Here is a 26683-nt window from a genome sequence, read left to right on the forward strand (position 1 = left end):
CATAATCTTAAATGTCATCTCGACCTAGCATGAAGGCAGACGGAAGACTCAAGGGACAACTGCGATATACTAGGCTATTTGGACAATGCAAATTGTTTGTCAATAAAGGAAAACAAGGCGAGGGTCACTTGGCAGATGGAGGCACTCGAGGGCATCCCTAGGGCATGCAAAGCTGTTTAGTTTCCTAAAGTTCCCAATTGTTTAAACTGGCTTATGTGAAATTGGACAGAGCCAGATTGGATGTATGTTAATCAAGAAATAAGGCGTGTGTCACATGCCAGCCAAAGGCATGTCGGCTGCTCTTTAGTAGCCTTGCTAATTAGGCCAAGAGGGCAATCAGTACTGCTCGCTCGGCTACTGCTGTATTTTGAAAGAATTTACCGGAAGTATTAGTGTGCTATCATGTCTAAATTGACGCTAACTTCGGAAATCGATGTTGCAGTTCCCACGCATGACCACAAGAGGGCGTAAATTATAGGATCATCATATCCACTTAACATCAAGGCAGACAGTAGATTACTAATGAGATCTGTAGGCTATTTTTCAGTACCCTTGTAAACTGGGCTAACGTTGTAACTAGTAATCGGTGCCAATGCAGTGGTTGCTACTCCTAGGTTGCTAGCATAAGCACTAGCATACCCTCCCTTGCTCACATTATCCTCGTCTTGCTTCTCGAGAATATCATACACACCTGTTGGCTTTACTAGTATTCAAGCTGACACAATAGCATTGTAATACGTGTGCTGAAAACATTCAAAATAAAACTTTTCTATTCGACACGTGTTGTTGCACATTGTGGCCACCGGAGGGCAATGTATACATATGCTTACGTATTTTAACTCTACGAACGATAAATGCAGACGGTTAAACTCAGCATATTTAGAACCATGTTTACTGCCCTCCAGTGGTCGCAAGGAGGAACTGCAACACGAGAAGCACTTCCTGTGAATACTTTCAAAATAAAACTTTCAAGTGAACAAAAAAATTGGCTTTTCTCTAGTCATGATGGTCACAGCAACAGACAACATACTGCATCATGTATCGATATTATTCATTTGCTTAGAACAAATTTGCATTGACCTGTGATCTATTCATATGCAACATATAAAAGGTGCATTTGCATTATTCTATTGAATCTAGGCCATACATTTAATGTATAATAAAAAAAAACAGGCAATTAGGTAAGGTACAGATAAGAATATCTTATGTATATTTAGAATTAATTTGTGAAAATACAAACAATGAAATACATTACCACACAAGGAAAATATTACCACAAAGTATATACTTTATTTCAGGCCAATTTCAAAGTATCATATGAAGCAAGATATAATGTAACAGAATTTATTTTTCTAAAACACATGCACATATCTATCAAAAAAATGAACAGATCATTACTGAATATAAATTCATTTCATGTGCATTTAGAAAACTCTAAATACAAAATCCTTTAACTTGTGTGATTAGTTCTACTGCTACAATGACAGTCAACAGCTAATATGCTCTGACAATTACACACTAGGTAAGCATAAAATCAGGTTTGTGTGACAAAATGCGTCATTGCATCAAAATGAAAACTCTGTAGCCGTGCAATATAAGCACTGTAGTGTACCACTCATTTTAGTTGCATTGTTCTCACCAACACTGTTTATCCATCTTAAATCCATCATCAACACATGATTTAATGATCAATAAAATCAAAACTAAAAAGACGTTTCTCACACAGAATAAAAAATTGTTCATGTTCTCTGATCTAAAAAAAAAAAAGAAAATTGTTCCATCAAGTTAATGCTACCAATTAAGTATTGGTTGGCAACAGAGTCAGTGTGACATCCTGCAAGTCCTCAACCAAGGGCATGCATGGCAGGCTGATTATTCAAAAGGTTACTGCAGTAATGCAAAGATGTAGTCATGCTGTAAACATCAAAATAATGTGATTATGAGAGAATTGTAAGTGTGTTGTCTCCACTGCGGCTGTAGCAGTTTCTTACTCAGAGAGAATGTAAACATGTGAGCGCTTAAAGAATCACTTGCTTCTCTGTTCTGAAACCTCATCCTTAAATCTCAGGGTTAGTCACTCAAAACAACCATCTCGTCTAAAAAATTTAAAAAAAGAATCTCTCAGCTAGACCTATTCAGATGTGTCCATTAACACTTAAAACCTACATCATTTTCTCATTAGCTTATACAGTGTGTTCATACAGAGGCTGATTTACAAATCATACCGTTTCTGGACTCTGTGAAAATGGAAGCAAAAATAAGTGTTCGCGTCATTACAAAAACATCTTTGGAATCTGCCACAACAATTCCTGACTGAGATAATAACTGATTGTTTCTTAATTATATCACACACAAAAAATCAACAATCTGCGAAACTCACCGCCGTCAGTCAAACCCTGGCCTTCTACACTACCCCTCGACATGACTCTTAAACCTGCTTAAACTTGTCCTGGCTGTCGTCTATAAACCCCTTATTTCAACACACAGCATCGAGCAGTGGGGTTCAGCTCCCTCCTTAGGAAGTCTGTATCAAACATTGTAACTCTTGTATACTGTACGTTGTCACAAGGTTTAATTGATCAAAGAGCTACAGTTTCTGTTTAGCCAAGAGATCTGCCTTTTTGGTTAATGTTTAGGAAAGATAGTAAAAGCTGCATGTGATCAACAAATACACAATAACACTAATATGTATATAGTAAATCAGAGACAGGAAGAGAATCAGCTAAATGGATAAAAAGCCCAAATTGAATCAATCGAGTGTCTTGGCAGACTTCATCTTGGTGAAGTGACGTGCTGTAATAACAGTCGACCCTGTTAAAAATGTATTATTCATCTACGTAAGAAATTAAAAACAAGCAAAATGCCATTTGATCTAAGCTATCATACATATGTAGTAACCTAAAAATAAAAGAATACTAAAGATAAAACAAAGAATGAATCATGAATTAGGCTTGGATAAGACTGAGATACAAAGAAGCTAGGGTTAAAAAAAACGAAATCCCTAAATCCCCTTATAATGCGTTTATAAAACAAAAATACAATTTTGATTACTGAACATTAGAGGAAAATGTGGCTGATGTAAATGAATACAGCCTAATGCTTATTGCTGCATTACAGAAACGTAGTAATTGTTCGTGTTGCTCGCGTCTTAAAAAATACAACTGAAGGCACTTGATCTATCAAAGGTTTAACTTAGACTTGCTGGCACAGCCAAGCAGCAACGTAGTCGGTCCCCAGGCTCCAACCCTCACCCCACCCCCCCCAGCAAAGCCTACATGTCCAAACTGGGCCTCACATTACCTTTACTCCAAATCAGTATTGTTCTTTATGCTTCAAATACATCATTTTTGGTTTCTCAGGCTCGTTGAACACAAACTAATAAAGAAAGAATAAAAACTTACAAGGCCAAATATAAAACTACTTAAACTAGATGCAATAGTCCCAAATAAGTTGTGCTGCTTCACACTATATTGCAAGAAAAAGAGGCACCAGAGACTCCAGGTGATAAGTGATGGCAGTCCTTGCAGAAGACTACTTGCACCCGCCCAGCTCAGCTATGAGGGGAGACCAGGGGAAGGAGCGACCCCTGCTCTAGGTAAAGATGCCCTAGATTCACTGACAGACTTGTGAAAGATTTGGGGACCCTTGCGTAATTGTCTGTTCATGGGCCAGCCTTGAAGACACAGACAAAATAAAGAGATAACACACCAGTGAAAAGAACAGAACAATACTGCCTCAAAAGGAGGTTGGCCTTACATGCCGAGACAGAGACAGAAGTCCAGAGACGCTTGCTGAAATGTCTTGTAAAAGCATCTATGAATCCTTCACAGATTAGAGCAGGCAGCAGTTCAGAGTGTAGGGAGAGGAGTGAAGAGCGCCCTGCTCGGATCTTCTATAACCATGTGAGGAAGCTCTCCTTGTCAATCTTTGTAGCTGCCAGCACAGACTCCATGTCGTTGAGGATGTCAGAACTCAGGGCCTCCTGCAGACTGGGCATCAGCTCTTCGCCCTCCACCGCCATGCTCTCACCCTCTAGGGTGCCCAGGTCCACGTCTGTTCCTGGGATGGCGTCCAAGTAGTCAGGGAAACGACTGGGCTGTGTTGCCATGGAGGGTGGAAGAGGTTCCCCTAATGAACAGGGAAAAAAAAAAAAAAAAAAAAAAAAAGAAAATTTTACAAACCGAGATGGAAAACATTTTAAAGATATATTCAACTTCATGTATTACTTGAATGTATTATTTTTGTACAGACCATAAATATGAGCAGCCAAGTAAGAAAAACAGTCACATCAGACTCCTAGTTGTAATAAGGAGCAGGAGATTTGGGGAATTTCTGATGGCTACGACATCACCCACATGGTAGAAAGAATTGCTCAGTATCAACGAGCCAAGACGGCTAAAAAGTCACTCATTGGTTCATTGTAAATAAAATCCTACTACATACTACTAAAAAACTACAGTCGATTCAGCGAGTTAAATGAGTTACAATATATCTAATTTAACTTGTTAACAAAGGGCTAGAAATTTGTTATGCAATAAAATTATCCACGCAACTTCCATATACACTGTGGTGGTGTGACTACAGTGCTGCAGATGCAGGTAACCATCTTTGAATAATGATCCCATGTCGTTATCAACAGGATATTTTCCTGTTCTTCCTATTCAGTCAGCTTGAATACAATGTGATGTTACACAAAACTAAAGTGGAAAGCACCCACTACAGAAACTTCATCAACAGCTTATCCAAGCAAAGAGATGTCAGACAGTGTGGTCTGTATTCTGACAAGTGATGGTATTCATTTTGTTTCCAGCCTCACCTGTGTCCATCTCATCCACACTGTTGAGGAAGTCATCTGGAGTGCGAGGGACGCTGTAGCTGCTCATACTCAAGCCGCTGTCTGTGCTCTCATCCCTGGAGTGGTAGGTCCCGCTGAAAATACAAAAATAAAAAGACATCTGGGTTATAAACTAGTTGCTATAAACTTCATGATTTCCATCAAACTGAAGGAAATAAAAAGCTTTTTCTCAGCAGGGTTTTTGGATGACCTTAATGGCCTTCACTTTACTTTGAAACTGAACTACGTGAATCTAATTAACTGATCCAGCAAAGCGCAAACACTCTGTTATTAAAAGCACACAGGCTGAAAAGTAAGTGTGGCCTTAATTCCCTCAGGGACCTTCTGCATACATCCACATTTCAACAGTTATCTATTTGAATGACTATGGTGACTAATCCACAATGACACCGTTGAAACAGAGCTTTACTTTTACGCCCCCTATTGCAGAATATAGGAAAAAGAGCAACAATGAACAGGGCAACAAAGAGGCAGAGAGAAGACATTTGACAAGCCTATACTAATTAGCAGAGGAAAAATATGTAGGCAGAGTATGGCAGAGGCAGGATGAATGAGGCCATTGTAAGAGCAGGAGAGTGGAGGCAACGGGGGGAGGAGGGGAGATTAGGTTGGCCTGTCTACTGACTGGACCACATGTTCTCATGGCCTGCTTGCTATTCAGCTCTTTCCTCACTTCGTCCGCTCACAGAGGAACTAGAGCTGGAACTGCTAGGAATGATTTCCCAGAATGCAATGGAGCAGCATTCACAGATAGTAAGAAAAACCTCCTGTCCCTTCCTAAATGCAGCTGTTTTCAGATGTAGTTTCAGTCCATGGGATTCTGTGTCTTTACTACTCCACTTTGAAGTGTGGTTTTATGTTTTTTCACAGGTTACACCATCATTTAGGTTCTGATTGCCTTTATTGCAGCAGTTGCACACCAGAGGTCATCATTGTGCAATTAACTTGGGCACAAACCTGCTGGTCTGAATGAGTCATTACCATGTGAAGAGGGTTAAGCCCAGAGACTGGCCTTCTGTTTTTACTACTTGTGTAACTCGGGGAGCTCTCACCAGAGCGCAAACTCAAACAGCTGAGCACACAGATTCCCTCAAACAGGATACTTTAAGTCTGATGTGCTGAACCAGAATGGGAGCCCTCGCCAAGCGCACTGACGTCAATCAGTGCACCTCTGCTGCGATTGTACTGTACTAGGGGAAATGTTCCCCTCTACAGAGGACACTCCTGGCTTCTGTATGAAACCGACCTGTTGAGGAATGGGTCAGAGCTGTTGGCAGTCATGGTCCGGGCATCTTGGGCCATAGGGGAGGACACAGGGTTAGTGCTGCCATCTTGATCCATGCTGGTAGGCAGCTGATTCCTTAGAGCGAGTTCCTGTGGATGATAAAGCACAAAACTCATGAGCAACACAATCAACCCCACCCCTAACCTCAGAAGCTAATTATACACAGCTACAGCTACAGCTTCATGAAAACATGTCAGAACTGCCTTATACCCCTGCTGCCCTGCATAAAATTTTAAATGAAGGAATTACACACAGACTGCCAAGATGGTGCTCTGCATTTCTCCCCATACACAGTGTCAAATTACATGAGGGGCTGACAACAGTTGGAGACAATTGGTTTCTACACATGCTCTATCAGATAAGGCTAAGGATATGAAGTCATGTTGTTCTTTTTCACCTCCTTCCCTCTAAGTCCTTGAACGGGAAGGTGAAATGACTTGACCGATGTCACTGTTTTGAGATCTCATTAAAACTTTTACAGGGTCATAGACGACAATGGGGAGGCAGCCAATGGGATGTGACTTTTTTAGTCAGGATGTAAAATTGCTGCTAGACACCATAGTGGTTGGTAGAAGCTTTTATTGGATGAGGTGAAATGGACACAATGTTCTCGGAGGCAAAAAAAGATGAATAAAAAGCCTTATCTAGCACTTTATAAAAGTAATAAGATGTTTTTTCTTTCTTTCTGTTTTTATTACACATGTACTGGCAGCAGTGATTCAAGGAGTTTCCTTCGCGAACAATGACATTTATCCCAAAATCCCATGCACACTTGTAAACAATCTGGTTTTGATTAAGAGGGATTATGAGGGCTGTGTACTGTAAACAACATTTATGGTTTTAATGGCTCTCTTTTTGTGCACCACTGAGCAGCGTCAGCACTCGACTGCCACCAGTAAGTTGCATACATCGCCACCTATTCTTCGTCATACTTCTGCCATGTGGAAAACATTTGGGTGTGGCAAGTATTGCCCCAAAGTTGAACTCCCTACACAAGCACATAGCCTACACGATTGCACTATTTCCTACTATAATCATGCTCTACTATATTTACTTATATCTTGTATCTGAAAAGTTACAGGGATTTAAGGTTTACTGGAATCTAGTCAATAGCCTGACAGAGTTGCTCTTCAAATGTACACAGTCTGGTTTGCAATCCCATCTCCATATTTTATTTCCATTAAGCTCTTTAACTGGCAAGTGTGGATCCCTACATATACATTCACACAAGCCAGGAGAAATCAGACAAGAAATAGAAAATAAATGCACTGAACCTGGTTACTCCAAAACCTTTGTTAACATGGATGAAGACTTGTAAAAACCAAGTTAGAAACCAGTTTAAGGCTTTGGCATGGCTAAGAAATTAGGATTGTCCAGCAGAAATCTATCTGTGCTAACCAGGTTTCTCTTAATCCCTTACCATATTATGGAAACCAGATTTCTCCCTCACATGACGTTTCAGAAAGTTGACAATAACAAAGTTATTTAAGCATACAGTGCATATGCTCTGAGGACTTTCAGTAAGGACAGTCCAGATAGCCTGGTATATGTATACACTCAGGTCACTTCCGACACCGTGAACTTTAAACAACCCATGTGAATGGCAAGGTAAACACAGTTGCCAGCAACCTCATTCATAATCATAAAGCTCTGTTTCTGGTGTTATGACACAGCCTTGAGTAAACTCCTGGACTTGACTGCACCACCCTGTGTGGGCGGCAGAGTGACACATCACCGTTAGGAAGTGATAAAATGACCACATATGACTCACGAGACCTGATTGCAAGGCGGTGAAACAATAAAGACCGATCAAAGGGACTTAAGATCCATCACTATACCTATGAATGATGACTCATATTTAAAGGTCTATTCAAGATGTACATTTCATCACAAACATTTTGCTGACACCCTCACTCAGTCTGTTATTCACTGTGGTATTTTATTTCTCTTGTTGTGAAGCACTTTGTACTTTGTTTTGATAAGTGCTCTATAAATAAAGTTTTATTATTATTTTATTATTCAACTAGTGAGCAGTTAGGGGTCCAGTGTCTTGCTACTACATTGATGGACTCATACGGAAAGTATTGACCTTGTGACCTTTTTGATGCAGGTTAGTTGTTCCTCCATGAGGCAACAGCATTTCCCAAAAGGCCTTTGAATATTTTTTTAAATGCTTTAACTTAGATTCCTGACCTGTGGTCTCTGCCGAAGCAGCTCCTGTTGCTTCAGTCTCAGCCTTTCCTTTTCGATCTGCTGCAGTCTCATCTGGTTGTTGCCTCCCATGACTCCGCTGTGGGTGTTGGAAGGCAGCTGCCCTCCCTGCTTCACTGGAGCACTCTGGGAGATCCTCTGCTGGTTCAGGGCTGCAAAAGAGACAGAAAGGAGAAAGTTCAAATCTGTCAGCATAATATGCAGTGCTCATTTTAAACTTTGCATACCGAGACTCTAAATGCTCTGTGACTGCTTTATATCAAAAGGAACTAGAGAGGACAAGGATCTTAATGGTGATTCCAGCTTCATCTGAACACAGCAGTTGCTGCTACTACAGTACACACAAGACAGTTTTACATTTTGCTTTTTCTTCTTCTGTGGGGAAATGTCGAAACCCAACAGCAAAAATTATTCGGGGTCTCAATTAAGAGGGATGGGACACCTTTGTCATTTTCATCCCCATTCTGTGTTAATAAGATACATGCAGCTTTAACAATGACAATTTTCAATATAGGATACATATAGGATCTCCAGCAGACTATAAATACACTAAGGTCTCTGCAACTACACCTTTAATGCTTGGCTGCATTTAAACGCTGCATAACAAGACTGACAACTTGAGCGTTTTTTCTACAAGGTGAACTTGCAAAAGAGTGGAGCCAGTGCAGCAGGTTGTGTAGGACAAGGGAAGTCCCGACAAGTTTTCCACCTAGTGTCTGAAACAAACACTATTCCTGTAAGACCTGATCCCCTCCCACTCACTGACTAAGACATGCTTTGTTAGCTTTGTACATTGCATCAGTTATGACTTATCCTTTCATTGTGTGTTTTGTTTCCTTCTAAACAAATCACAGATTATCCCTCAAGACTGACTGCCTCCTTACCCTGGGTTGATGGGTCCACTTCAGCTGATTTAATGAATGCAGTATGAGCACAGCGTGCAAATCAGACAAATGAATTTCAAATATACCTACATCAGGTTCTGTTAACACTGTACCACTATTAACTTTAGTTTCAAAGTTCTTTCACCCAACAAATGTAAATGCATTGTGCACTTAGAACCTCATCAGAACAAATGTGTGTATTGAAAACACAGCTGTTCCCCAGTGAAATCTCTGTTATTCTTTACTCTAGCCAGAGTGGGTCTAATAAACATGAGTATAAAGCAGCACAGCAATGCAGCAATCTATGTATGCAAAGTAGGTCACACGTTTTATCACTGTAGTGGAGAAAGAGAAGCAAATGCGCTTGACCACAAGGGGTGTAACAGTAATGGAACCAATGAGGAGCGCTGTTTGCTTATGCGCTTGAAACACCAACCAAAACCAAGCCTTAACAAGGGCACAATTTTCATGCGGGGCTGCCTCTCTCTGTGCTGTCCTGCCCGCCCCGGCACCCTTCTCATCACCATTCAAACACTGTCTGTTTACACTATCTCAGGAGCTGAATGAACCATGGCTCAGGGCTCACCCTGGGAAGCGCTGGAGGCCCCGCCCTGCCCTGCCTTCCATCTCCCCCTCCCTCCATCTATGTCTACGCTGCCTCCCCCAACAACCCCACCCCACCCCAGCACATACACAAACACACACAGAGTCATGGAGCCGCTGCCTCCTCTCTCCCACACACATCAACTGAAGCCATGGGAGAGTGTGTTACTTCTCTCTGCTTCTTATCTTTAGCAGATACTGAGGCCTTTTGTGGTTGGATCACTCCACTATCAGGGCACCATCAGCTGTTCTCAAGGCAGAGGTGCTGCACATGGGTCAGGTCAGCAGCTGTAGGTCTGTTAAGGCCTGAGCTTTGAAGAAGAGCATGTATGAAAAAGTGAGGGGAGGGATATGGAGAATGATTCACAAGGCCACACATTAAAGGAAACAACCTGGGTCTTTATTTTTGTAGTTTTGACCATCATTTCTATCGATGATAACATTCTAACATTGTGTCAACAGCGCTAATAGGAAGTCTGACTGGGCAAGAAACGACTTGGAAGAGAAAGTGAAGACTTGCTGTAAAATTATTACCTCAACTGTCCATTGTAAACTTCCATCAAAATTTACAAAGAGACTACCTGGTTCAACTTTGACCTACCAAACTTTCCATAACTGCCTGTTTGTCTTTCTTGCCCCAACTGAATTTATTGTATTGATACCACCATGTTCCCAGATGTAAGCAATCACTCAGTGAGTACAATGTTATCATGGCCGAAACAATGGCCAAAACTACGTAAATAAAACCCAAGTTGAAACTAAGAGACATTTTCCTTTAAGGTGTGAGTTCTAAAGAAGAGTATGCATTAAAAAGTGAGGGGGCATATGGAAAGAGATCCACTGATAAACAAGACCATATGTTGACAAATGCAGTCGTATAGGTGAGTTTCTACTGTACCACCAAGCCAAGGACTCCCTCACAGCTAACAGTAACCGATGTTACTGGAGGAACTATGCACAAACAATGAGCACATCGAAGCAGGGAATTACATCTGTGGGTGAGATAGGAGCGAAGGACAGGTTCAGCTCAGGGCCAGCGTGATAGCATATAAAAAGGAGGCCAGTCCGGGCTGAGAAGAAAGTGTGTGTGTGTGGTTTTGGAGGATTGGTTGAAGTCAAGAACACATACGGGCGGTGATAGCTGGTGGGCCAGGCAGATAAGAGACAAGTTAATGCCGTCTGCCTTTTGTCTTCTTCACGCACCCCTGCAACACAACGAGCCAGCAACACAAGCCCTTATCAGGCGATCACACTGGCAGGCATATTACACCACAGGATCACCTGGGGCAGGCAGGGTTGAGGGTGTGCCAGCTGTGTGAAGTTCTCTGTGACCAGGGCACAGCACCTTTGAAGGCTTTGTAAATATTTGTCTGCTGTCGATTTAACTAATTTAAAAAAAAAAGCCCCTTGGGAAGGTGTTGTGTTTCTAACACCAAGATAAGCGAAGTGGAGAAACAGTCTGGATGTGATACAAACACTGTTTTATCATCTTGTACAACCGTAAGGTCTAAGTAAAGGCAGCTTGTGTTGACCTGGCTCTGCATGGCAAGGAGATTGGAAAAAAACTGAGTCCGTCAGGAAATATTAACAGTGTAGGGTAGCCTTATTTTTAGTAAACAGCAGGTCAAAATTGGAAGTTGTGTCATTTTATTAATAAAATTAAAACTTATCGATGAAACTGAAATGCAAATATAGCAATGCAATGAGTTTTTTTTATTCTTCCAACTTTTTTTGAAAATCACCAGGAATGTGTCCCTGTTAAAGGGTCAGTTCACTCAAATTGCTTGACTTCTTCAGTAGGAAGTAGCTCCAATAAAAACTGTTCAAAGCAATGTCAGTGGGTTATCCAAAGTAAACATGACATTGTTTTGAAATAACAAGTTGCTATGTCATTTTCCAATGCTTTTTGCACCACAAAGTTCAGTTCACCTCCATTGTAATGGAGTGGGTGCAGAAATATCAGATGTTGAAATCTCAAAAAAAAAAAAAAAATTTAATAAAAAAAAAATCAGCAGATAAAACACTGTCCACATCAATAGATACATTTATGGGTAAGTGAGAAAATATGAACTGACCCTTAAACTTAAACTCACTTACTGTTGCCTCATCACACTGTGTATTTCATGGCAGTGACATCATTAATAAAAAAGGTGCCAACTTTTCTGGTGAAGTACTCAAACAGTAGAGGCAGAAAAACATCGCACAACAGATAATGTAGCAATGTGTTTTTTTAAACTGCTTTACATTAAGGTTTCAAAGTAAACCCTAAAACTCCCAGAGGAAATCTGTCTTTTTGAGCACTCGAGTATCCTCCTAGTATGTTTTCCTTGCTGTTCATCCAGAGTAGTACGTACAGAAAATAACATATCCACAGAGGCCAGCCCCCTTGTGCACTTATGGCTTGTTCGCTGTTCACCACCTCCTTGGATCTTAAAGAGGATGCATGCTTATCCCGTCGGCATTTTCCCTCTGTTCCTTCGTTTTTCTTTCTTCCCCTTTCGCCTTGCCTCTCCCTGCCACCCCACCTCCCCTCTCACATTGGAGTTCTTTGACTGAAAAGGTCTGGAACAGATTAAGAGTTGGACCACAGAATAAAGAGGCCTGGCAAAGATTCAAGTCTGTCTGGAGCTAGAGCAGAATGGGGCTGTGCCTGCACTGGGCCTCACGCAGGGGAAAGCCAGCCGGCAACAACTCTCAGTTAAAGGCGCTCTGCTGCTTTTCTTCTCAAAGCTCAAATTAGCCTCCATTATCAAAGCAGCTGGCTTATGATTGGAGACCTACATAGCAGCAGTATGGAGGTTTCTGAAGCAGAGGAGCCCATTTCTATGCACAAATACTAACTAACTAATAATAACTACAAAGAATAAAATGAGGTTTTCCTTCAAGCACTGAGCCTCACTTATGAAATAGCAAGTAGTTTGAAGTGCCTAGCACTTCGCAATCTTTCTAAAATCTAAATGATCAAAAGATACAAATAAAAAGTAGAATGAGCAACATTAGGAGGTATAAATATGAGCCTTTAAAATTATTAAGTACTGAAAAGATTTTATCTGATGTGGAACAAAATGATGTTTGATGGCACATAATGAGTTAACATGATCTCTTTCTCCCTCTCACTTGATTTCAGGTGCCCAGCAGCCTTGTGTGCTCAAGACTTATAAATCTTCAAAGAGGTTCGCTGATCAGAGCCGCCATCTCTTCCCAGCTGCCCCACTCCCCTTACAACTCTGTTTTAAACTTTCCTGCCTGCCTTCAGAGTGGGACACACAATTGCTTGCAGAAAAAAATGCCCTTTAAGTGCCCAGGCTCGATAAAAAGTGACGTTAAAATTTAACAGGATAACAGCCTGCATGCTGATTCACACATGCTGCTTTTGTGAACCAGGGTGAGCTTTCCTGGGGAATGCTGCTGTAATGAAGGGATGGCACCTGAAGCGTAAATGAGTCAGAGTGACATAAGCAGGAACCTTCATCTCTGGAAGTCTTCCTGGCACAGGAGGATTAGCTCATTCCCATGGCCACAGAGAAATCTCAACACATGTACCTGGTCTTGTCACTAATTCACCAACCCTAGCCACCACACACTGAAAGTTAACTGTCAAACTTTAGCTTGGCCTGGGGGATTAATGGCCAACTCAGCTGTTGCTCCAACACTAAAATGGCTGACAAAAGGTTAGGTGCAGACTTTGAGGGTGGGGGTTTGGTGAAATCTGTTTTCAACAACCAATGATATGACTAGTAACTCCAAAACAATTGAGCACAGTGAAATGAACTATTAATCATACAGAATTGAACTCACTATTACAATAGTGGTGATACGTCTTTTATGGATTACCCAGAGATTTTAGCTGGAGAAAGTAAATTGCTGTCACAAAAAAACAAATGTTTAAGATAGTCTTCACTGAAGAGGCAGTTCTTGGTTTACATTTTAATATAAAATATAAATAATATTATAACTTTAAGTAGCTCCAATGACTTTTGGGTGCCTTAATTTAAATAAACAGAACATACATGGTATTTTACTTTAATGAAGAACTAAGAAAAAAATCCATGTCTATAGCAAACTCACCAAAGCGTGGGTCAAGTCGTGGGTCGAGCCAGGATGTGGTCTTGTTCTTGTGGTTGATGTAGTAAATTTCTCCCTCTGATGTAATAGCTTGTTCCCAACCATCAGGGAGAGGACCTGAGGGATGACAGGCAAAAGTAATGTTGGAGAGATGCTGGTGGTTCACTCACTGCGCAGATTTTTCTTTGACATAACTGCACAACATATAGCAACATTATTTAAGTAGAATACATAATTGAGCATATAATTACAGCATATTGTAGTTATAGACACTCAACATAAATAGCAGCACATTATTTTTCATTATTGAGTATGTAAATAATCTTTGTCATCTGACACTGAAAACAAACAAGCATGTTTGTCGACATTTAAGGATTTTTTTTTTCTTTTAAGATGTACTTATAGGTTGCCAGATGGAACAGTGACGATTTGTGAATACAGAGATACTTCATCTGTAAACTCTGTAATCTGTGAGTCACGGAGCTCCCAAACATGTCAGACAGGACCTGTCACGTTCTACCTCAGTCTTACCTCACCTGGGGCAAATTCCACCTGCATGGACAGAACTGAGGTACACAGCGTCTTAGTGACATGTAAGAACTAGACTAGACTGCTCCTGACTTCTACTGTAAGTTATATGAAAGTAAGAAAATGTCCAGAAATAACATCAAGGAAATGTAATTCTGAATTTGATGCTGAAAACCCCACAACATGATGAACATTATCTGTAATACATGCCATGTGCTGCTTCTATAGTCAAACTTAATTTAACTAAGTCAACATATACACACCACTGGCTGGGTTCATAAGGTTCTGTTGCTGGACTGGCACAGGACTGGCAGAACTGGGGGCAGCCTGGTTCATCTGGAGCAGGGCCTTGCGGGGATCTTGCCAAGTGGTGGTCTGATCAATGTGGCTGTAAGAGACAAGATAGCCAAAAAAATAAGTCTGAAAAATTACCATTAATGTGTTTCTACTATTAATCAGTAGTAAGTTCAAACCAGGGGTCATATCAGTGCAAAACAACAGGTCACATACAGGAACTGATGACTCAGAGCAGTTTCAACAAGCTCTTTGATGAAAACACTGAATCTAACCCCTGATTTCTGTAAACGATGACTGTTACAGGAAGCCAAACTCAGCTGTGTCTATTTGAAACCCAGACTGAATACACAATTCAATATAGATTCACACAAGGCTTTCATTCTTAGTTGGGATAGGACTGGGTGTTTCACTATAATTCACTTAAAATTGTATGTCATGAATCAGAATAGAGAAACTGCACCTTGTTTTGAATTAAAATAACGTTACAAATAATGAAGACAAAATCAAACAGTAGACTAAGACTTAAAAATAAATCAAGTCAAACATCTGTGACTGTAGGTAAGCCGAACACTTCTTCTTGAAAATGTGTAAGAGGCTATGATTGGTTTCTAAACAACTATTGTAACGTCAAACAATGTTGCTCCATCTATTTTATGGCTCGTCTTTGCCAGGACAGGAGTGGGGACCGGGGGAGGGGGCATTGTGTTGCATTCTGTGAAGGCATTGATAATTAGTGCTTTGTTGGAACTTGTTGCTTGATTAAGATGGAAAGCTAATACAGGAAGGCCTCCTCTCCCGAGCAGGACCCTCTCTATTGAGGGAGGGTCAGTCCCAGGGCTCAACGCAGGGGGTCCTTTTTCCTGGAAGTGGCTCGGACACTGTCGAGTGTCAGGGGCTTTAACAATCTGGCGCCACATTTACAAAGCTTTCACCTGCTTGACAAAGGCACAGACTGAGCTACGACCTAAAACCCCACTATTCACTTGTTCTTTTTTTTTTTGAAACATCCTTTTTAAGAGACCCCCTCACCTCAAACAAACAGGCACCAAACTCCAGTAGCTTGTTTATGCAACACCACAACTCTTACTTTTATATTGTAGCAGTGGCTGACTTATTTCAATACATATTACAAAAATACAGAGTTTGTTCATAATGCAATTAAATATTACCCTCAGCTATCTATCTATTGTACCCTGGAATAATCATGTTCTGGATGTGTTTTTCTACCCACTATGATTCTGTACGACTCGCTGTTAATTTGATCCCAAAGCGCCATTAGCCCAGATTTTGGAACAGCTGGGTGAAGTGAGAGATTCAGTTTCTCTTGGCCTCTGCAGTAATCCCAGCCTGCCTGTCTGCTCTCTATCCCAGGATAGAGAGCGAGAGGGCCTGACTCAGCACTCCTCCCCCCCACACAATGCAACCCATTTTGAAGCCCCCTCTTGTTTATGCTTTACTGATCAAAGGAGCTGCCAAATCCCCTACCAAACCCTCCCCCAGCCCTCTCACACACAAACACCGCAAACCAAGCAAAATAGCTGGAACTGCTCAGATTGGAGGGGCCCCTTGAGAAAGAGGGGTCACAGGGAGCGGGGTGAGACAACTACAGAAAAGAAAGAAAAGAAAAAAAGAGTGAAAGAGGAAAAAAAACATCTACGGAAGCAATCTCTCTGAATTCCATTGGCTGCATGAGTTGCTGTGGTCCTGTTACACTCTGAGCGCCCGCCCTGCCCCCTTTGCTGCCTCCTTCCCACTCTGGAAACTATGACATTTATTATAGAGGGGAGGGGAGAACAGGGGAGGAGACTGGGAGAAGAGCACTAGGATAAGGGAAGGGAGGGCTTATCGTAAATGAGAGGCCTGCACATCCTGGTACACACCAATGCCGAACAGAAATTCTACAACTGGAAAACTCGGATGGAAATATACAACCTCAAAGCCTCCAAGATCTCTGATTATAAATAGCCCCCCCCCCCAACTTCTGCTTCTGTTAGCACAGATCAAAGTACAAATATTGAATTTTCTATCAAACCCTTGCTGAGCTTCCAAGTCAGCACTGCACTGTATTCAAAGAGCCTGTATGTGGGAACTCAGAGAACTGGTAAATGAGTTACCAAGAGCCAGTAATTCATCACCAGGTTTTAAAACTAAAAGATAATCCATACACTCAACTTACCCTGAACCCTATATGGCCAGGGCTATACACCGCTTCCTGTAGGTGAAACATAAAACAAAACAATGTCATGGCAACTGTTAGGCCAGCTGGAGGCCACCAGTTGCTGTTAGGAATTGCTGATGATCTGCAACCTCCACAGTCACATTTGCTCAGTGTTGTCTTTACATGTCTCTGACACCACGGCAAGCTCTACAGGACGGACACCGCACCCTCCCCCAAACTCCATCCCCGGGGGCAGGGCAGTGGACACAGAGCAAACTGGTTGTGGGTCAGGCCTCGTCCACACTAATGCAGTTACATTTGAAAACAATGTTTACACATTCAAGGTTTTCCAAATCACTACAGTTCTTTGATAGTTTTCTGAAGGGTTGTTGCCGAACTGACAAACCAAAACATTAAGATGATGCTTAAAGTAAATTGATCCTTTGGGTCTTCATGAAGAACTGTCGCTTTCGTCTGCTTTACTTCATGTTGATTACAGACTGAGCGCACTGATGGAGAGTGGAGAAGTGGATTATACTCCAGGAGTGGTTACGTTACTCCTGCCATTAAAGCTTAGCACAATTAGAATTTATTGTAACTGATTTGAATTCAAACTAGCCAGAGCTGCTTATCTTCACGAAGGAGCAAACTACAAACTTTTACAGTCACCTTTCAAGCCTTGAGAGATGAGACAGCAGCTTTATGCCATTTCTGTCAAGTGCTTTCCACAATTTTCAAAGCACTATTTGTTGTTCACAAAGCAGGCATGAATGGAGTGCTCCCTTTTCCCCCCAAATTCAACAGCTTTCGAGAGTGTTTTCAAATGAAGAATATGTTTTTGGTGTTCCAACATGCAATCCTATTGTGAACGACGGGCCGAAACAGTTAAAAAAAAAAAATCAATATATCTACATTATTGTGGAAATGGCCTCAATCTGATGTTAGGTATTCTGTTGTGAATCAATAAAAAATATGACCCATTATTAGCTTCTTTGGGGAAACTGTCTGTAAATGGCCAGGTACTGCAGCAATGAAGAGCCATGTGGTTCAAACATGACCCATTATCAAGTGTGTTGCCTGTAGTGTGGTGCTTTACTTGCTAATTTTTGCTCAAGCTGTCATCATGGTCGACTGTGGCTTAGCGGAGCACAGAGTAGGACTCTTGATCCACCCAGGCACTTGACATCTCCTTGACTGATGGCCCAATTATCAAGGTGGCGTTTATTGTGCCAGCGTTATTTATAATGTGTCTTGCTAAGGAGGAGGGAGGGGGAACTTTCGCATAAAGGCTAAACTTGACTTTGCTTAAATGATTTGCCATTCAACTTTTCTGTTCAGTGCCCATCACATGGAAGCTGGACCCCATCGACTTGCGTTTTGTTTCCTACACTAAGACCATTTAAGAAAGAACTGCTCTCTCAGTAGTTAAATGTATATCTAAAAGACTGCAACTGAATAAAAAGTTTTTACTGGATTCAGCTTCAAAAGAGAAATTTAGCAGAAGGTCAACATCCTTAAAAGGAGATCCAAATGAAGAAGTCTAAATGCTGCACTTGTTGTTTCACAGACCTCGTCTGATTACAGTAGTATGACAAACTTCCTAACACACAGATTGCCTGTTTACACCCATGAAAACTGTGCCGTTTACATCTGGCTTTGAGGAGAATGTTCTATCCAAAAATAAGTCAGCTCTGTGGTTTAAATATCTCTGAATAAGTTCTGCTACCTGCCAAAACACCAGATCAAAGCTAGATTTTAAGCCAGATTGACTGTTTATTCCACTGAAACTGTCTCTCTTCAAAGCCAGATGTCAAAAGCTGCATTTCACTGGTGTAAAACAGGGGAGTGAAGCTCTGGGGAGTGCAGCAATGATGAAACACGCCCCACAGCTGAGTTGTCAAATGTTAAAAATGGGATCCCCAGGCCACAGTGGCTCCACCCAGGGAGTATATGCTTGGAAGGTGGTTGAGGCCTATGACTAAAGAGCGCACTGAGGGAGGCCAAATGTAATCAGGCCTCTAAGATGAGGATGACCACCTCCACTCTGGTTGACTGGGGATGCCTGGCTGCTTCTCTATCAGCAGGACATCATCAAGAGAGATTATTGGGGCAACCTCTTTGACCCTATTGTGGCTTTAAGTTTCCCTTTGAAGGAGGGTTTGTATCATCATACTTCCTAAAGAAGCAACTAATTCACAAAGTACCAGGCAGAGTGTAGCTCGGAAGGTTCAGTTTTACTGCTGTTTATTTATAAAGACAATTCAAAAAACTAATTAATTAAGTTTCATTTTAGGGAGTACCATATGAGATCAATCAATCAGTGCTCAAAGCTTTTATATTCTTTTGTCAAAAACTGTGGCTAACTATGCTGAACGCACTACATAAACACTGAATGTAATAAATTAGTACACTCCCTTGTATTATCACAGTTTTCATTAATGGGTCAATACATACATTTAAATAATTAAAATGTATGCATGCTGCAACTGACAACATATATACAAATGTTTCTTTATTTTGTTATTCAAGAACTATATAGTTGAGTCCACCTGAGAAGGTCCACTTTTCAGATACTACATCTCTGTGGAGATGCCCTCAGTGACAGTGGAGGCATTGATGTCTGGAACAGAGGTGTTACATCAAGACTTTGGTAAACACTAGCCTGACTTTCTCACAGTCCCATTTGTGTACTAAGCTGACAGGCCCCAGTTGAACAGGAAGGGCCTTGTCTGTGTGTGGTCAATAAACCAAAAGTTTGTCAAACACAAAGTTGCTCCAAATGAGGGCTTCACGCAGGCTTACAGCTCCGTCTTCCCAGCACCATTTGTGACTGCCTGAGTGGCCAAGCTTAGCTTGAAATCCAATTTGCGTATTTATTTATTAATTAATTATTTAGATAACAGTTGATGCTGAAAATATGTTGTTTACATAAGATGCTGAGCATGAGATCAATGTTAGCCAAACTATAAAACTGAAATCCATTTTAGACAATGGATAGACAGTCAACATTGCTGTGACACAAGATATTTACAACAAATGTTTTGCAAATTTAAAAACCAGGCGAGGTAACTGACAACTTATTTTTTCACACCACTAACACTCATGAGACAAACATATGAGGGCATGGACAGTATTAAATGTTTTAGTTTAACAACCACAGCATTTGTGTGTGTCTCACAACGGACTGAGGGTATTGTAGCATTCAAATAAACTTTGGCCGTATATTTAACTTTAGTTAGTTTAGTTATTTTACTTATTCATTTCACAACGATATTGATAACCACGAGGAAATTGATGAGCAGTAGCAGTCTTGTAATGTTTACAGGGACTGAAATAAAAGACTGCAATGGTAGTTTTTCTTTACTCAATAGGAAAATGTTGGGTTTTTAAAACAAGAACCATCCATTTTTGTTTAACACAAGCTAAATATTACTATGAAGTACAACTGTCTGCTAGAAATCCCAGCATGATCTCATAGTTCATATCAGCACTACACAGATATCGACTGCATACAATGAGAGCATAAGGTCCAAGTAAACACTTTGATCTTTCCTGCTCTAATAGGGGGTCTCCTTGACTTGTATTTAGTGCAACAGATGTTCAGGAAACCTCAGATAGTGTAGACTGAAGCTAGACTAGTTATCAGTCTATTTAATGTTCCTGGTTAACTAGAGTGTGCAGCTTTACAGTGTAAAAAACAACAACACAAAAAACAAAGATAGTAATAGCCTATAAAACAGTATGACAGGTAAAAATTAACAAATCTGGTCACAGTGAATAATTTGATCATTTATAATCACTGTTAAGTTAAATATGGAAAGACACAAGTCAGCTATTCTGGTTGTGGGAAACCAGGCTCATCAAAACGGTTTAAAATCCAATTAAGAAAAGACAAAAGTGTCCATCAACACATAGCTCTACCTGCCCCTGAGGCGAGACAATAGCTACTCCCCCAAAGCTTTCCTCTGCTTAGGGCTGACTTCCCACGGACTAAAAGCTCATTCAAAGCTGCATTTAATAAGCGCCCGGAAACAGTGATTACCCCTCCTAGTTTACCGGTGTGTCTAAATTAGAAACCTTCATTAGTTTATGACCCAGCCCTGGAGACTGGCCCTGCCCCTGTCCCAGCACCAAGCAAGGTGACCCAACCTCCCTGCCCCTGCTGTCATAAATCAAAGGCCACAGCAAACTGCTGGAAGAAAGAGGAGGAAAGGTCAACAGACTTTGTTGACAGTCTCCCAGTCTTCTCCCAGCTTAAGGTTTTTGTTTTTAAGTAATAGCCAAAACAAAATAGAGAGTTTTCCCCATTAGGGCTACAACTACCAATTATTATCATTATAAAACTGTTGATTTAAAAAATATATATATTTTATCACAATTTCCCTGAGCCTCACATCTTTAAATTTGAACAGTTTGAAATCCAAATTTACAACAATAGAAAACTGAGAACAGCAGAGAATCCTAACAATTGAGAAGCTGGAAACAAATACAGTTCAGCATCTTTTCTTGACAAATGACTAAAATTATATGATTATCAAATTTGTTGGCAATTCATTTTCTGGGGACTGAATAATCACATGACCAACTTATAATTTCAGCACTAAATACTATTCAAAAGAAAAACACATCAGGCCAAAGTGAAGCTGTCAGCACTTGCACTAGGTCAATCACTTACTATCACTGATTAGAATTTACACCAAACTCCTGGCCTGACAGGGCTCAACATTTCAGATGTGAAGAACATGGTAAAACTCTTAAGAAAGGCGCTGCCCTCTCTCACCGCCATCTTTAAACTTCATGTCAACCATTTGTCTATTTTGGGAAGGCTCACATGAGTCTCAACAGGCCTGTGGTCTGAATAAAGATCACTGTTTCACTGCTGGGACAAAGGGAGGGCCGGAGTTTCTCTTGGCCCCTCTTCTAGTCATCTCCACATGGCTGCCATTTAACTCCATTGACACAAAAGAGGCACCATCACAGCGCCACAGCTCCATTCATACCAAAACGGAGCCTGGCTTTTAAAGGGAGTGGGACATCGACGTCCGCAGGGCTGCTGTGACTAACAGAAGCCAATCATCCCCAACTGTACGATCCTATAGTTTACTAGCAAAAAACAGAGGGGGAAGGAGAAACTAATTATTTTTTAAAAACTTTTACCCTGAGTTGATATATCTCTAAGGACAACAGCGGTCACCTGAGTGAAATGTGAGCCCCTGCTCTCTGCTCGGCTCTGCTAGCTGGTGACCGACTCCCCACCCCCACCCGTCCATCCACCCACCCACACACAATCTCTCTCTCGCTCTGCTTCACTCCTTCTGCAACACATCTCGGTCAGACAACCCCTGTTTATAAATAGGGGAGTGTCTTTTCCAGCAGCTCTGCTGAGGCCGCCTGTATTCCAGATCAAATATCTGCACTTTGATGTGCGGTGTATGGAAGATGTCTCCTTGCGTTTTCCTTACTTGAACACAAACACTGTGTACTACATACTGTACTGTTGTATAACATGCCTGTTGAAACAGAGTTCTTTACAGAGCTACTCAACTGTTTTTCCAAGTCCATAATTTTACAGTTTTGCTTCTTAGCAGAAAGCGAGATGCTACGGTTTTGGAACAGACTACATATGAGCAGAGACTTGCTATAATCTAAAATCTTTATTTTCTATGAATATTTTACCATTCATTTTTTTAAAACAGGCTAGAATTTCATATTCAGGACTTAGAGTAAATTGTTCTTTTTGTATAGAGAAAGGTGGTCTGTTGACATATTGTACATACCTAACAAACAGCAACAAAACTTAATAATGCACCAAACATTTGAACTATAAGTTACACAAACTAAACTTTAATTTAGTTTACAAAATTGCGTCATTGCCTGGAAGAGCATTAGCTCAGTCAGTTTCTAAACAACTGCAATGATCCTGGAAGAATCTATGAGAATTGCGTTTTCCCTTTCCTACCCCCCAGCCCTTCTGTACAATTTCAGAAGAGCCTCCTCAAAATGGGCCAGATGTTCTCCAGATGTGAGAACTTAAAACATCTGGTACTGAACTCTTTTTTTGATCCAAGTACATTTGAGGCTATCGTGTTTGTTCAGACCCCTTGTCAGAGAGTAATATTTCCTAGAACTGACAACATTTTGCCTTGAATAGGAGTTAGAATGACAATTTTCAATGTCAAATCATCTCTAAACATGAGCTGCTGAGCATTTCATACACTTTGGAACATTTCACAATGAGCAGATTACCATAACATAAATTGCTGTAAAGGACGTCCCTTTTATGAATAATTCAATCCGTATTTTCACAGAACTACAGAGAATGAAGGCATTAAAATACATCTCATGTACAAATACATGAGAAAGTAATAAAGAATACAAAGAAAAACCTTGCAACCCAAAAAGTTACTAATAAAGTCTATAACAGGCCTAAAGGGCTCTGGTATACCTGCTACCTACTATTTAAAAAGTTTACTTTGGATCATTAATGAGAAAGAGATCCGCTGGTTAGCAGATGAATTTTGCAGAGCTGTCTGTCCTTTGCTGTCTGGGGCAGCTACAATGCTCCATTGTTTCTACTGAAACCTGAGACCAAGAAAAAGAAAACTACATACAGCAGCAGCCCCTCAAAAGACTACTCTTGTTTGCAGAGGCCACCAAATTTAATAACCTACAATTTAACTATTGCAATTGTCTCTTTTTGAGCACACTGGCCAACATTGTGCACTGTAGTAGATTTGCAAATTATTGTCAGCATAATGTACACTGAACAGAGCTGTAGTATGAGAGTCCGATCTCAAGCCCACCTCTCTGGCAACTTGGACTTGTCTTGGCCATCACTGGAGGCTAACATTTTCACTTCTTCTCTAACAATTAGACGGTGTAGTCCCTCATTCGTCCAGAAGTGTTCTATCGTAGAAAAGGTTTCAGTCGTAGTCATCTGGACACTGTTTTCAGAATCAAGACGTTTGGCTCCCATCCGGAAGTCAATCACAATTGAGAATGGCTTCCGGATGGGAGCCAAACGTCTTGATTCTGAAAACAGTGTCCAGATGACTACGACTGAAACCTTTTCTACGATTCTCTAACAATTGTAAAATACGTTTTTAGCCTGTGTTATTTTTAATGTATATACTGTATGTTAATGACCAATTTTGCTTTTGTCTTAAGTATTGACCCCTTTGAATACAACCATTTCGCTGACTGGACATTTTGCAGTGACTCTTCTTGACTTGTTACATTCTGAAATATGATAAAAAGAAACCAGGTTTTAAAGCAGGTTTCCCACACTCACATGAACATGAAAGTCAAGAACTTTCTAATGACTAACATGGTCTTGTTTGGTAAAATCAAGGGACACAAGTTTTCCATAACGGGAATAAGATAGTTGGGTGGTTAACATTAGATATCACAGATGCCTAATTTGTTACTGCTAATATCGTCAGATAAATCAATTTTAAAGCTGTTTCGCTTTTAACAAAAAATTCCATTACAGCTTTCATCAGGATGCAAAGTGTAGACAATAGGATAGAGATGTCTAGAGGACTGAGGTAACAGTGTTGACACTTGGTGCCAGCATACTTACTTGAGGAAGTATCTCTGGCCAGATGCAGTCTTGGCCATCTCCCACCCCGGGGGAAGGGGCACATCATCAGGAATTTCATAAGAAGATTGACGGAGATGTTGAGGTGAGGCACCTGGTGGGACCATGCCAGACAGGGAGCCACCAGAAACAGCTCCCAACTGCAGGGAGGCCGGGGAAGAGTGTGCACGGACATGGTGGGGTGTGAGCGCTCCGCCACTCCCAGCATCAGTGCTTGCCTGTATTGGGGTTGGAAGAGAAGGGGCATGAATGCAGTCCCATAGTCTTTTGAAATAATGTATATAATAATTTCCCTAAGGGACCTATAATAAATGAGTGTTTAATTTGAGAGAACATTATACAAATGACAACAACAAAACTAGTATCTATAAATGAATATAGAAAATAAATATTTTCATTTTGAATAGAAAATTCCATAGTGTATTTGAGGCCAGTTCACAGATAATAGAAAGGCTTCAAAGAACTACTGGATGCACACCATAAAGGATTAGTGATTGTTGTGGACTTAAAGTCTACATACATTACCCTGATTTAACATTTCAGTCACTTCTCATATGTTATAATCATACAACATGCATGTTGGAAAAATCATTTCATGTGCATGTGTAAGCAAGTTTGAGTGTTGTTTGAGTCGGGATGGGGCATCCACGGCCTGTGTGCGACAGAGGAGAGCGCACAACAACGCATGCGCACAGATGACAAAACTCCACAGAGACCACAAGCAACAGTTGTGGGGGGCGGTAGGGGGGGATAAATAGGACGAATTTAACAATCGTATGATTTCTTGATTGCAAATCATCTTGATTACAAAAACTCTGTTTTAGAGACTCCATTTGATCATTTCCACATGATTGCTACCCATCTATAAATAAACAGTCATGAATCTAACCACAACATTTACACATATGTGCAAGTTAACTTATCCTGTGTAGGTTCAGCCAATCTGACAACTCACTTTAAGTGTAACGTTAATAATATTCTCCTATCTTCTGCGGATCCAATTTTTTTTCCAGTAACAAGGCCTACCGCTAAGGCTAAACAACTGGCATTATTAGGATATTTTGGTTACTCTGCAACTTTTACGCACATTTTTTGGCAGTGATTTTACCAATCTATTTGTAACTTGTTGGTAAATTTGAAATGTACAAATACAAATGTAATGTAATAAAATGTGTTAAGAGTGGAGAGTAAATTAACACTTTTAGTGCAAATAACCCTTAATAAAATGGGGATATTGTATCCTACATTTTATGATGTGACTACAAATTGCCCCGCAAGGCACAGTGGTGGCATCCTAAAGGCTAAAATGTACTACAAAGTAGGATCAAGTAACTATGAACTGAGTGTAAGTCACGTACTGTAGGCCTGAGCCCCCACAGGATGGGCCCTGCTTTAATCGTGATTTCTGGGAAGGGGCAGAGGAGAGACAGGGCGGGCTTACTTGTCTGGAATGGGACTTTGGTTCAGGAGGTTTGAAGAAGGAGTCTGGCAGCTTCCTCATCCTCATGGGTACGGAAGGGGGTACGATAGTGTTTTTCGGGTTCATCACGGCGTTAAAAAGCGCCTCCAGGTCGGTCTCAGAGTCGCCCCGTACATGGACGATTTGGTGTCCGGCAGGAGGGTTATGCTGGCTCGGATCCATTGTCCCAAATCAGTCTTCAAACTTTATGTGTCCGAAAATGTCGCGATCGGAAACTCACAAAAATAAGTTTGAGCCAATCCCAAACTTTTTTCACACAGCAGGAAATCAGGAAATATCGACGACACTCATTAAAAGTTATCCCGAGTCATTCTAAAGTTTAGTCGAGTACTTTATTTTCTTCCAAAGTGTGTTAGCTGTCGAAATCTGCAGTGAAGGACAGCGTTTTCCTGGTGTTTCTTGCTGGCATACTTGTGGATGTAACAAAGCGCATATCTACTCCACACTGGAATCTGTGTTGTCGTCCGGCCCCAAGTTTTCCAAAAAAAAAAAAAAAAGCAGACGTAGCCACTAAAGACAAAACAACACAACAAACGCTTGGCTGAAAGAGTCCCACTTTTTCTGTGATTCGGCCAAGTTGAAACTGTTAGTGAATATTCTTACAAGAAAGATTCATAGTTGGTAGAACAAATCTCCGCAGCTCACTTTCTAGAAAAAAAAACTTTTGCTGTAGTCGGGTCTAAACTTTGGGCAGGACATCAAACTTTATGACTCATG

The 26683-nt window shown here is 40.9% G+C and overlaps 1 protein-coding gene across 1 annotated transcript; it reads right to left on the minus strand.

Moving 5' to 3' along the window:
• Nucleotides 1-1268: 1268 nt before the first annotated feature.
• On the minus strand, nt 1269-26683 carry yap1 (Yes1 associated transcriptional regulator). The gene is made up of 8 exons (XM_044202386.1): nt 25928-26683; nt 24469-24704; nt 14695-14819; nt 13907-14020; nt 8334-8503; nt 6102-6229; nt 4817-4929; nt 1269-4128 (listed from the first exon to the last, which is right to left on the minus strand). The coding sequence occupies exons 1-8, from the start codon at nt 26126-26128 to the stop codon at nt 3893-3895; spliced, it is 1323 nt and encodes a 440-aa protein (XP_044058321.1). The 5' UTR covers nt 26129-26683; the 3' UTR covers nt 1269-3892.

The sequence above is a fragment of the Siniperca chuatsi genome, linkage group LG7, assembly GCF_020085105.1.
Source record: "Siniperca chuatsi isolate FFG_IHB_CAS linkage group LG7, ASM2008510v1, whole genome shotgun sequence".
Lineage (NCBI taxonomy): Eukaryota > Metazoa > Chordata > Actinopteri > Centrarchiformes > Sinipercidae > Siniperca > Siniperca chuatsi.

What these genes read in the sequence shown, in the direction of transcription:
- yap1 (XM_044202386.1), bottom strand. Translation starts at nt 26,128, where the DNA reads ATGGATCCGAGCCAGCATAACCCTCCTGCCGGACACCAAATCGTCCAT. An exon ending in ACGACTTGACCCACGCTTTG is followed by an intron (nt 8,504 to 13,906) that starts GTGAGTTTGCTA and finishes TCTCTTTTGCAG; the next exon opens with CCCTGAACCAGCAGAGGATC. An exon ending in TGTGGATGAGATGGACACAG is followed by an intron (nt 4,129 to 4,816) that starts GTGAGGCTGGAA and finishes CCTGTTCATTAG; the next exon opens with GGGAACCTCTTCCACCCTCC.